Source organism: Poecilia latipinna, unplaced genomic scaffold (assembly GCF_001443285.1).
Source record: "Poecilia latipinna isolate Pla-1442-1.1 unplaced genomic scaffold, P_latipinna-1.0 Scaffold98, whole genome shotgun sequence".
NCBI lineage: Eukaryota > Metazoa > Chordata > Actinopteri > Cyprinodontiformes > Poeciliidae > Poecilia > Poecilia latipinna.
Window position 1 is genome coordinate 320,009 of NW_015112714.1, and position 13,403 is coordinate 333,411.

At 38.2% G+C, this 13,403-nt stretch overlaps 2 protein-coding genes across 4 annotated transcripts in view; both read left to right on the forward strand.

Moving 5' to 3' along the window:
• The first annotated feature begins 2,295 nt into the window (after positions 1 to 2,295).
• Positions 2,296 to 4,845, forward strand: cep20 (centrosomal protein 20). The gene is made up of 4 exons (XM_015026389.1): positions 2,296 to 2,399; positions 3,515 to 3,712; positions 3,934 to 4,018; positions 4,373 to 4,845. Exons 1-4 carry the CDS (start codon positions 2,372 to 2,374, stop codon positions 4,482 to 4,484), a joined length of 423 nt encoding a protein of 140 aa, XP_014881875.1. The 5' UTR covers positions 2,296 to 2,371; the 3' UTR covers positions 4,485 to 4,845.
• Positions 4,846 to 10,174: 5,329 nt separating this feature from the next.
• myh11a (myosin, heavy chain 11a, smooth muscle) overlaps positions 10,175 to 13,403 on the forward strand; it is a 33,823-nt gene continuing 30,594 nt past the window's right edge. For 2 of the 3 annotated variants that reach the window (XM_015026401.1, XM_015026408.1), the window contains exon 1: positions 10,176 to 10,303. The gene's annotated coding sequence lies outside the window, so the exon portion shown is untranslated. Of the gene's footprint in view, positions 10,304 to 13,403 lie in introns of all 3 variants that reach the window. The other variant, XM_015026412.1, reaches the window with a different exon arrangement.

Sequence of the window (13,403 nt, forward strand, 5' to 3'; positions counted from 1 at the left end):
TTTTTTTTTTTTTTTTTTTTTTTTTTTTTTTTTTCTTTTTTTCCATTTTAAAAACTCAAAGACACCTTGCTCAAATTCAGGAAAAGACTTTTGTTAACCTCAAAGGACGGACAATCAAACCAAAGCTCTGGAGGATTGTCGAGTCCTTAAAGCTACAACTAAATGTACATAGGGAAGTGAAGGTTTAGAAGCCAAAGGCTTGAAGAGTACCACAAATTTTTATGATTTTCATTCTCTTTAAGGATGGGAGATGTATTATTTGCGTAGTTTTTGTGTTGTAAAGCACAAGACATTTGTTGATGTTGTCTCAGGCGTAGACATTGATGTTTACTCATACTTTTTAGCCTTCTATACCAAAAAAAAGAGGCACTTTTGTACTTGCAAACTGACAGAAGTCTATATTTTTGTCTTCTCTTCGGGATTGGGATGGGAAATATCCTGACACATTAACCTTTGCGAGGTTTATGCTTGCAAAGCCGAGGGTTACGGGGTTTTCGTAGGCTTCAAAAGTCAAAACTTGAGGCCGTTTTCATTTTATATGTCAGGGAGACGGAGGGAAAAAAAAGACGGTAAAGTAAGCCAAGACATTAGCCGTGGTCCAACTATGTTGTGGCTGGTAGTTTATTTCTGTCAATGTAAACGCATAAAAAAAAGGCAACAGACCTTGTTGGTCAGACTTAACCTGAAACCGGTAGTGAAAACCACCATGAATGAAGAGAATGCCTCTTTATAACAATGGCGACGCATCTCTACGGGATCGTCACTGCCTAGGCCACACAAACTCAGGCCATACCATACGCAGAGAGCGACAAAAAAAACAGTATTTTTCTCAAGGTGCTGACATGATGGACTGTAAATAGTCCACACGAGTGTTGATTCAAGGAAAGAACCCTATGAACTTTGAAAAGAGAAGAAGCATTCACTGTTTTTGTCTTACTGGTTTAGACAATGTGTTCTAAGAGAAGCCCAACTGTTTATTTATGTTGTTCGTCGAAATGTGTTAGTTGTCCTTAAAATTCTGAGGAATATATTATATTTATACTTTTTATAAGAAGCTTGTTTATTTTCACTGACCTTTAATGTACTGTCGTGTTCTATATAATGCTGGATAATAAAGTTTATTTGAATATGTTGTTATGTCTGACTCAGAGTTTTTGTTGTTTTTTTTTCTTTTAAATCTGTTTGACCAACTTACAGAGCTTTGCAAAACTATTTATTCTCATTGAGTTTTTTCAAGGAGAATAAAAAAAGCTTATGTTTCAGCAGTAAACAGGGCAAAGTTTTAACAGCGAACCTTCATGTGTTTATATTATACAGACAAGAATATGGCTCTGAACAAAACCATTGTTTGAAGGTTTAAGATTCTTGTTCTGACGGATGCTCAAGACTGACCTGCTTCACCCAACATGATGCTGCCACCACCATGTTTCACAATAGGGATAGTAAGTTCAGGGTGATGTAGTCTTATGTTTTCACCAAACCTTTGGGCTAATCCTCTCTTCATCTGTCTGCCTGCTGTGCTCATGTTTTTACTTTTTTTTTCTTTCTGGTAATTAGTTACTATATCTATATACCACAGAAATGATAAAAAATTAGCACCTTAAGAGGCACAAAAGTAGATGTGGAAATCCAAAAGACCACAAAGTAGCAGAACTACTTTAAATACCAAAATGTTTCACATAAAATCACCAAAAAGGCTCAGAAAATAAAAATAACTGACCACATTTTTTGCTCAAAAATTTCTAAAGTCCCACAGAAAAGTATAACACACAAAAATAAGACAAATGGGTATTGACAAAAAAAAAAATGCCATCAAAGACAGTTTGAGCCTCTCTTCAAAGGTCAGACAATGTGGCACACACACAGACTTGATTAATAATGATGAATGACAATAAAGACGGGATAAAATGCACTGGGTAAAGGTTAATAGAGTCTGTCAGTGAATCCGCAGGGAAAAGAACAAAGAAACAATGTCTTCATAATTGTTGTAACATTTGTTTTTCAATCATAGTTTGAAAGACATTTAAATTCCCTCTGAAAAGTATGTCCAAAAACTGATGGAGGAGTATATATATTTTTAATTAACATCCCTCTTACAAACCAGGCAGTATACGGGAGAGCTTGAAAGGAAAAAAAAAACTCAAAATATATCTCATTAGAACTTATTTATTTGGCTTTTATTTTATTTTTTTAATTTTATTTATTTTTCGTCCTATATCCAGTTATTTAAGGTAAATACCTTACACGACTACATCGGTGTGTATTGTTTTGTCGTCTTTCGAGTCACTGTTGTAGATATAAAACTTGGCCACTAGGTGGCAGATGTTTGCATAGCCAACCGTTATTCCAGGGTTTGTTTACACTAATTACGATGGCGACCATCTCTGAGTTGAAGGATGGTAAGCGCTCTCTTTTAGTCAAATTCCTTATTTATTTTAGACCTAAAATTATTAATAAAACCTAGTTGTGTCGTGAAGGACGAGTCACGACGCAATTAGCTTGTGTCGTGACAAGCTAATTGTCACGAATTATGTTGAATGAAGGAGGACTGGTTGGTTAGCATCATAACAAACTCAAAGCTCTGTTTTACCTATCGATTCGTGGACACTTTAGCCAAGAGTTTACAGTTACTGAAAGGGCTTGATGAATGATAGTCTCTTCTGTATTGTATTTACATTTCAAACATTAAAGCTTGAGTCTAAAACCTGTATTGTTTACCTCGAGTTCCTGTTAGTTTACTGATGCTAGATAGCAACGAGCTAGTTAGCTAACTGCAATGACCTGTTGTTTCTGGTGGAAAATTGAGTAATTAAAACTAGAAGTAGAAGTATTAAGCTCTCTTACGATTTAAAAACTGCCTTTTGATCATATTCCCATCTTTATAAGTAGTATTTAACAAGTCAGGAATTGAAAATCCGAACCTTCATTCAATAATTGAATGAATTTTGGCATCTGCCGCACATCATTTTTTATTTTCAGGGTTTCTAAGTATTTTACAGGTCAGAGTATGCAAAGAAAACAAAAACAAAATAATTGTGTTTTCAGATCGTATTATTGTCTGCAACGAGTTTCTTATCAGCTCTTACGTCCATTCATTCCTGCAGGTTTGACTGGTTCTATGTTTAAAGCTGATGACTGTAGAAATATTTGCAGCACATTAGTAGTAAATATAAAAAAATGGGTTGGAAAAACTGGAAATTTGAGGGTGAAAAAGTATGGAGTTTTGATATGGAAATATGTAGCCTTTTCAACACATTATTTTGGAAGCATTTGGCCCCTTTAACAAGCTCTGTTTCATGTTTACTTAAGAAGTAAAACCTATAGAAAGTTATTTTACACCACAGCAATGTTATTTACAGTACAGTTGGTGACTTTTTTTTTCTCGCAATAAAAAAAAAAGATAAATCTGTGGTTTTAAAGCAACTTTGTCATCCTACTTACATACCAGTTTAATTTGCATTTGAATGGGGAGGGAATTGTAATTCATAATTCAGAGAGAGACTGAACCTTTCAGCCATGAGGCAGAAACTGGAGTCCCGTGGCGTAATGGGCCAGCTGAAGGCTCGGATCCGAGCGGAGGTGTTCAGCGCCCTGGATGAGCAGCGGGAAGCGCGGCCGTCGTTGTCCCACGAAAACCTGCTCATAAACGAGCTCATCCGGGAATACCTGGAGTTCAACAAGTACAGGCACACGGCGTCGGTGCTCACAGCAGGTGGGTAAGTTCATCAAACGTGGCTCTATCTAATGACAAGGATTTCAATACGAACCCAAGCTGACTGTGTCAAGATCAAGCACACATGCCGTCATAAGAACCCATGGGCATTTTTCACCTAAGAAAATGTGTATTTTCCTTTCAGATTTCACTTTCTGTTAGTTTAACTTGCTCTGATTTCACACCAGTGAGCTACTTCTCTCCAATGTTTGCTTTCACAGAGTCAGGCCAACCTGAAACTCCCTTGGACAGACAGTTTTTGGCCGCTGAGCTGAGAGTCTCGGAGGACGCGAGCTCCAAGTCTGTGTAAGGCCCGAGTCGGTATTTGAAAAATCTCAGCACAGTCTGCTGTTTATGATCCGTTGAATACCTTAAATACCAGTTTGTACTTGAAAATACTAGGGATAATCTTAGCAGTTTTTATATCTCAGTGAACCTCGATCGATGTGATGACATGAAGTGAGTTAATTGCAGCAGTAAATAATATTTCTATGCTTCAGATCAGGGTTTGGCTTTAAAGTTTGATATCTTTTAAATCACATTATACTGACCCAGAACCGCATCAGTCAACCGTTTCTTTTTCTGTTATAGTTGAAATTATGAAGAAAGTAAAAATATATACACTTACATTTTGCTGTTTTTATTATCCTTATTTTATAGACCTCTACTGTACGGGCTGGTTTCTCACTTCCTGAACAGCAGCGATAACCGAGGGAAGGTTTTGCTGCGAGGTGCTGCTGTGAGCATCTCAGCTCCTGGACATGATTCGTGACGTTCAGCTCCTGACCAGCGATTCTCACGGACTTAGAAGTCGCTTTGGCTCTCCCAGGAGTTCTGCACCACCTACCTGAATACAACTTATTTTCTAATACTTTATTTTGCAATGTAGAAGACTTGCAGAATGAAAGGCCTAAAGGTGGGAGGGAGGGGAAAATAAATGGTATTTTATAAGTTGTCAAAGTGTGGGTGGAGGGTTTCAGGGTTTTTTTTTTTTGTGGTTTTTTTTTCATGTCTTCTTTACACCAAATGTGAACAATACATTTTGTACAAAAATTCAACTTATTGATATTTTTTGTGTTTACAAATATATGTCTGTTTACTGTTTTGATAATACAGACTTCTCTATTTTAAGACATATTGAGCTTTATTCAGGAACGGTGCTGTTTTAATTGTGTGCCACCTGGTGGCGATATCACCACTGAAATGGTGAGGACTTCTGTTTGATCAGGAGAACCTGACCCATCCCAATACTGGCGTTTTAAAATCCTTCAGTAAACCTGGATATACAGGATGCTAACATGTATCAGCAGAGCTTGGTAGCAGGTGTAGTGTTTCAGTTATTCAGAATGAGGTGTGCTGCATCAGGGACTTGTGTAAAAGCCTCGGGACACGAGCCAGAAATGGACACTACCACCTTAGATGGTGCATTTTTAAATTATATTTTTTTTGTAGCTAGTTGCCTGGTTTCTCCAAGATCCAGATTTTTATTTTTATTTTTTTATCTACAGATGTTTTCATAGTTTACTTGTTTTTATAAACATTTAAACCGTAAAGTTACATTAACATACATTTTATTTGAAAGTCTTTATGGTAATACAAAACTCAAACAGATCATGTTTAGAAAATAGTGTGCTCTACTGTTTTCATAAGTTACCTGTAGAACATTTGAATTGATATTGAACATGTATTTGTAAGTTTCCAACCTTATTAAATGTTGCATTAGGAAGAAAGAAAGTGCCACATAAGCCCATAAAGCTACATGTTGACCGTTGGAGCCGATGTTCCTGTTTTCACAGGTTGAATTTTCTCCTCTGCTTCGTGGAATAGTTGTCTGCAAACAGGACGACTTTTGTAGTCGCATTGACTCCATTTGTCTTTTACATGCAGCAGAGGAAAAATTATGTTTCCTTCCAAGCTCAAATTAGAATGAAATTGCATTCCAAGAGGGTCAAACGTATCTATAAACATATTATTGCTCCAATGGATGGCCATCTATGGCCATAAAGGCGAAGAAAATGAAACATTAGGACTGTGATCAAAATTTCTATATGTAAAAAAAAAGTTGTATATTTTGTCCTTTTTTTTTTTATTATTTATTTTGACGCACCAGCTTGATGAGAGGCTCACAAGCAAAGCAGTTTATGTAGGTTTGGTGATGGACGGCTTGTCGGTGACCTCACGTGATTTCAAAGTGCTCTTCAAAATAACGTTTTATTTTGAGTCGTTAAAAATACTCCTGAGTTTGTTCCATTTGGATGCGTTCACTTCGCTGGATCTGATTCTTGACTTTCCACTCACGTTATCTCCCTCCCTGCTTTTTTGGATTTGCCCCAGCTTTTAATAATTAATTTGAGGTACTGGTCAGATGTTTGTTTGTTTTTTTCTTAGAGGGAGGAAGGGAAAATGTTTGGACAAAGTAAAGTTCAGATCTTTGTTTTAGAACGCTCTGCTCTGAAACTTTGTGTTCTTGCAGTTTAGTTTCATGATGTTTTACGTCTCTCTTTACTAAAAAAAAATGTATTTGTTACAGAACCAACTAAAGTCTATGAGGGGCCTTGACCTCAATTGGATTTGGGGCCCTAATTCCAGTTTGAATATTTTTTAATAGTAGCATTAAATCAGTTGTGTAGCCAAGGTTATTTCTGTGATTTATTCATTTGGTCTAGCAGTACAGCTTTTCATGTAGAGCAGAGAAAGAGGGCCCAGTTTCCACACATTTATTACGTAATTTGCATTTGCATTCATTTTGACTTCAACACACAGCAAGAAACTTTCAGGATACCATCCAGAGGTGTTCTTTTCAGTAACAAACGTTTAGGAAGCATCGATTTCTCCTACAGAGTTTCACAAATTCCAACGTTCCCTAAGAATCGCACTGTCGAAACAAACAGGTAACTCTGCTTTGTGTATTTGGGTCGATGATGATGCAAGCTGATCAGGCAGCATGATTAAACAATATAGATAATATGAATGTAAACTGTTGAGATGGGAATTTGTAAAAAAAATAAAATAGGATAAAAATATGAAAGATATAGGTGGATGTACAAAAGAGAACTCCTCATAAGTTTTCAGGTGCCTTTTTTGACGTCACCATGTGCATAGAGTGTTTTTGGAAAAGTAGATTTTGTCTTGAATTATCAACCTTTTTCAACAAAATGGCACAGAAAAACTTGTCATCACATGTTCAACAATAATTGAAGCGAGTTTCAATTATATGATCGAGAAAGCTGGTAAGTACTTTTAAATTCTGACTATAATTATGTAGTTGTTTCTTAGCTCATACCTCGCGTTGGCTCTCAATATCTTGAGACATTTCGATCCATCACACGAAGTCAAATTGCTGTTACTCATCCACGCGGATCCTTGAAGTGTATCAAACCCTTTGCTAATCTTTCCTCTAATAGAAAAACACCAGCTATTCCTCCCTTGATTTATAATCCCTTCTTACCTTCACATATTAAGGAACGCTAAATCTACCTGTCACTGATGACTGCAGGGAAATTGTCAGAGCTATCCCTTTCAGAGGCATCTTTGTTTCAACAATGCTGATGCTGTTGGACCATATTTAGTCACCAGGGCTTGGGGTTGTTGCTCATATGAGACTTTGAAAGCAACAAGGAAAGCTGCAGAGATTCCACTCTCCTTATATGGCACACATTGCAGCCTGGCTGCTCCACGCATCTGCCGCCTTACTTTCCCCCTTCTTCTCATCTCCTGCGTTTGTTTCGTCTCTTCCACGTTTCTCAGCCACCGTACCTCCTCCATAAACACTTCCCCATCTTCATGATGCTGGTGTATCGTCAGGTTTCACACACACACGTGCGCCACGCCACAGCGCAGCGTTTTTTTGCGTCTGGGACTAAACGGGCCACAGCCATCGGAAAACCGCTTGATTTATTGGAACAAACAGAACGGTGTCCTTATATAGGAAGTTCCATTGGGGAGAAACTGGAAAAGGACGGATGCAGCGAGGAGGGGGGATTTGTTTTCCATACTGGAATGTGGAGGGTGTAAAAATGGAAAACTCACAAAGAAAACGTACATTAATTGGTTTAGCTGCGAGTCGTGTGCTGGGAGGAAACACTCCAGAGACATTACAGAGAAGGGGAATCCTGCGCTGGTTTTCCTTATCAGGACAGGGAACACATTTCATGATCCATACCGTGGACTGGAGCCCACAGGCGGCCGTTGCCAGTTCTGTCTTCGCTAGATAATTTACGTTATTTAGTTTTTAACCAACATCAAATGTGTTGAGGTACAGTTCTCAGTTTCTCAAAATAGAACCATTATGGAGAGGTCTACCAAAACCCTCCTTTCCAGGGGCTTAAATGTAACTATGTGTTTTACTCATCGTGTTGTGTCCTTCTGGTAACAAGACTCTCCAAGCCTTTACTTTATTTTCTGAACTGTTCATAGCCTCACTGGCTAAATAATGCACTGCTTTGTCATGTTTTATTATTTAGAATAAATATATAACATATCTTAAAGGAAAATGTGAATTATTGCAATAACCCATAAGTGGAAATCTTGGCTTTTTTATGATAATAATATGAAAGTGTGATATTAAAAAAAAATGAACCAAACTGTAACAAAATCCTGACCAACTCACTATTTCTTTGATGAAGTTGTTGCTTTTTATCTTCTACCTTGTCACTATCGGTATTGTTTGCTTTCCTCTTCATAATTTAGAGAAGATCAGTTAAAAGTTGAAGTTAAAATGTTAACTCCAGCTTATTTACTTCACTATCTTAAGCATTATGTTACATCAAAAACGTCACAACTGCTTGTCTTCCAAGATATGCCAATATTTAATGACATGTCTGGTAGTGTAAGGCTGCAGAGTTACTGTACACTTCAGAGCTTTTTTGCTTCCACCAACTCCAGATGCTCCAAGCTGGTACGTAAGAACATTACGGGTAAGGAGGAGGAGAATTACCAAAACAGTGGACAGCGGTACCAAAGAGACAGGCAGGTTTGGACAACCAAAATCTCTGCAAAATCAACACAGCAAACAGATGAAGGAGCTAAAGGTGGAGATAAAACAGCAGAACAGATAAAATGATGGGAACCTGGAAAAGAAAAACTAAAAACCTTGAACCACAGATATGGTGATAATGATTAAATGAGTTGGTGAATGTGTAATGGTTAACAAATAAAGATCCGTTGTGTAGGGAGAATCTGAAAACTAAAACATTCAATCATGGCAAAGAGAAAGAACAAAAGCAGTCCACCTCTCTTTTAGGCATTTGGGGGATAAAGAAAGTGATCTACATGTTTTTTAATTTTTCATCAGAAACAAAATGGAAAGAAATTTGACAAACTAAGTACATTTTTGCTACTTTCACTGAGTATAGGAAGAAAGGACCAGCCAGGTGTTTTGAAAATCATTTGATAATCAGTGTAACCCTCTCAGTGAAAGAAGATAATAAGACTATTTTTTCATTTTGCTGGTCTGGAACAAATAGTTGTGTGTTCACACAATGGCAAGGCGGAAAGACCCAATGCTGGTTTCAGAGAAGCGATTGTTGCTGTCCTTCAGTCTGGGGAGAGTTGTAAGGCCATTCCAGACAATGTGAAGTCTGTCATTTTTTTTAGTGAGAGAGAATAATTCTCAAGAGCAAACACTTGAAAGAGCTGACAAGTTTTCCATGACTGAGCCTCCCGACCAATACACCCCAAGGTCAGAGCATGTAACACTCTGCAGATCTAAATCAGCATGTTTAATGCATTACAGTGCAAACACAAAAGATTGAATAAAGCTTTTTTTGTTTTTTGTTTTTTTTTTGCTAGGGGAAACCATCTTTTTTTATGTTTTCAAACTTGCACCTGATTTCATAAATCTTCCTTTCAGCTTAAAGAGGATATGATTGGTCTGATCACAAACATCTCCTTCTAGTTGTCAAGCGTGGTGATGGAGGGGTGATCATTTGGGCTTGTCTTGTTGCCAAATACCCCAGACATCTTGCAGTCATTGATTGGACCATATGACCAAATTAAAATATGAGGACATCTGATTGATTTAAACAAATCATTCAAATACATTTTCCTTCGTGTCCATTTAAAAGGAGATAAACATGCTTTTGAAAAGTAGACAGTATTTGCTAATTACCAGCCAGGTATTGCTTGAGGTTAGAGATAAATTATTTTAGTGTCTGGCATAAAGACCAGTTAATTGTGATATGCAAAACCCTAGTTGTGCTTTCTCTTTCTCTTTATTGCGTCTAAACACAGATACTGACCTAAATTAAACTGTGTAGCACAAGTAAATCCACTGTCAGGGTAATCTTCATAAGTATTTCAGTCTATAATAATACAAAGTCGCATGCGGTGTAAACATGACTTTTTATCCTCTAACTTCATCAACACTAGTTTTCTTCTGTTCAACCCACTGGTGGACCTTACTGCGCATGTCCGCAGCCTCTGTCCTCTGCGCTGACAGAGGAGGTGGAGGAGGCGAGAGGGGGGAACAGTTTAAATGGTAAGGCTTTTAAATTGACGGGGGTCATTTGGACTGCTTGCTTGGGGAGTACCTCGTCGACGCCCACCATCTCCAAACTCCAGCTTTCCAAATCCGAACTTTCTTCACGTTATGTGAGTATTTTACAGCGGAGGGATATCTTTAAATTGATTGAAGTGCACCTGTCAGACTTCAGCAATCCGCTACAGTGCTTCTTTTTGCCTACTTTTTCTGAAATTGGATATAATTGGCTAATTAGCCCGTTGAATTGTGTGAGCGTAAGTTATTAGTCAACTCATGTTCTTGTTATGAGTAACCAATTAACGCGTTCGGATTGGCTAATTAATTATTTCGTCTGTTTCGTGTTCAGCTGGTTTTGTTTGCTTTGTTATTTGACAGGCCAGATAATATGTGTAAGACAAGTTGCACAATGTTTCTACCTCTAGAGCGGTAATTATACTAAGCTGCTTTGTGAATACAACAAATACGGTTGACCAAGGAGTAGTGTTACTGCTAATTCAACAGACCGAATTGTTGCATAGAGAGATGCAGGATTGAGAACAAGAAGGAAGTTCAACTTTTATCTCAGCAAAAGCATAACTCTGGCCATTAATGGCGTTTCCTGCTTTCCAAATATAGTCCTGTGAAGTTGATGCTTGTATGACAAACACGTTTAATTTATTTGGAGGCCGNAGATGCAGAATGTCGAGGCGAACTAGAAATGCTCTCTGGGTTTTGGGCCAAATCTTTTTGGACTACAATTAGACCTTAACGGGTGTTTGAAAGATGAGTGAAGACATCAAGGTTTTATTTTGTGACGGTGGCATTATATTTGTCTGCTGTCACTGAAGAAGCAGGGAGTTTTGATTTCACTACATTTGTATTCTGTGTTCAGCCTGATAGTTCTGCATTCTTATAGTTTATGATAAGAACCCTTTCTTTGCACAAATCAAGTGCTAAATTCAGAAAACATGATTCTGTTTTGTGTTTTTAAAAAAATGCTATTGAGCATCTGGGTTTCTTAAAACAAATGTTTGTGGAGCATTTCAGATAGGAAATTAGAAACATGATTTACTGGCCTTTAAGGTCAAATTCCCCCAACCACAAATGGAAAGGTTATAGAGTCTCCAGGGCAGCATCTTCACTAGTTTATTTTTAACAGAGACATTATTAATGCTTCAAAATTACTTTTCACACATTTTTTTTAAGTTGGGGAATTTTATTGCAACACGAATTATACAGACATATTCTAAAATATATGGTGTTTACACTGAATTATGATATTTAACATAATTCATTTAGCTTAATTATAGTTTGGCTATAGACATTGTAACTGATTATGAGTGTTTTTATCTCAGGGTTTTAGTTTGTTTATGTCAAACTCTCACAACCACTTGAGTCAGTCAGTCTTTAAGATGCAAAAACTTTGACGCAACATTTTTGAATGATCAAAGGCTTGATGTGGGTATTAAACGAAATTGCGTAAAAGGAAAGCTGGAGGAGCAGCGTCTCCTTTAAACACGGGGTGTGCCAGGAAACGTCTGTTTACTTTTATCTGCCGACCATCGGAGCATCAGCTGATTCCCCCGTCGCTCACAATCCCTTACAAAGACTTTCATCTCTGGTCATTGGCCACTTTTGACAGGTTGATGGGAGGTTTTTAGGTGGTCATATTCTTTTTAAATAGTCTTTTTAGGTGGATAGCTTTTCTTTTCTTTTTTTTTTAGTCCCAGTGGAGGGTTTATAAGCGTTCTCAGGAAGGTTGAGGCTGTTTTTTATTACTTAGTTCCCACTCAGTTTGTAGCAGGCTCCATGAATAAAAAGATAAAAGCAAGGGTCTGCAGAGAGAAAGATTTGTGATTTATGATCCATCCAGAAAGCTTCACAGACTTTGTCATGAATACAGAAGTTTGTTTTTTTGGAGTTTTTTTTTTGTTTGTTTGTTTGTTTTAGATTTATTTAACCAAACTATCTGTATTTGTTGAGTTACCCAGTAATTAAGGAGTGAAAAATATCACTGATAATTGTTGAATAAATTTGATGCTTCTGTGATGAAGTGGGCGCTGTCTTAAACAAGCAGTTCGCTAAATCAGTGGTTTCAGTTCTGTTGTGTTCAGTTAGACGGTCGTCCGATGAGAATGCTATAAAATAGGATCCATATCACGTTTATACCCAAACAATGCTGGTTCAGACAGTCTTACTAATGGAAACCTCATGGAAGAAATAATTTCCTCCAAGTTTAATTAAGCTCCGTCTATCTCCCCTTCAGCTTTCTTCTTGCTGTTAAAGAGAAACCTCCTCACAGCATGATGCTGCCACTACCATGTTTCACAGTGACGATGGTCGAGTTGGTTTTATGCCACACATTTTGTCCGAAGGGTAAAAAGCAGGGATCGTCTTCTTCAGTCAGAAAAGCTGTAAAGCTGCTGCACCTTGCACAGGAGTCACGGGAGACGCCCGTCTGCCTTACACTCTTACTTTCTCTGCAAAGCGCTTGGAAGGATGCAGCTACTCTAGTTTGTTATACGCTGCCTTCCCCTGCAGGTCTCTCTAAAAGCCAGACACTTGTTCATAATGCAGCCATTGACTGTAACATTTAAAAATGAATTCCAACAGGGGCCCATGTGAAGCATGGCTGTTAAAATCCCGAGCCCCCCTCAGCCTCTCTGCCTCGCTGTTATCATTTTGCAGTAAACGACAAAGCCGACCAGAGACATACTATTCCCTATATGGGCTTTGTTTGGGAATTCACTTGCCTTGCTGTTTAGGTCCGCAGAAAGGAGCCGTGATCCAGAGAAGGAGCCCTTATATGGTCATCGCAGCACGAGACTGAAGCTTCCCTAAGCAGGAGACTGAGAGAGAGGGAGAGAGACAGGAAGGGAGAGAGAGAGGGGGAGAGAGAGGGAGAGAGAGAGAGATGGAGGGACAGAGGGAAAAAAAAAGTTGGTTATTAAATTTAAGAGGATCTCGATGGTTCAGTAGCAGAACAAGTCGCTCGGTATGAGTTGTTTGGTTTGTCTCTCAGATAAATCTGTTGGCACAATGTTGTGAGGTTAATTAAAACCAATTTCCCAGCCTCAGTCGTTATGTCTGCAGTTGAGAGGGGAATTGTTTGTTCGTTTCCCGTGTGACGTGTGGGGTCGAGAGGGAGGTGGACGTCCGTGAGAATGGCTGCCTTCTGAAACTCCCTAATGGGGGGGGGGGGGGGGGTGGCTTTTTTTTTTTTTTATTTTT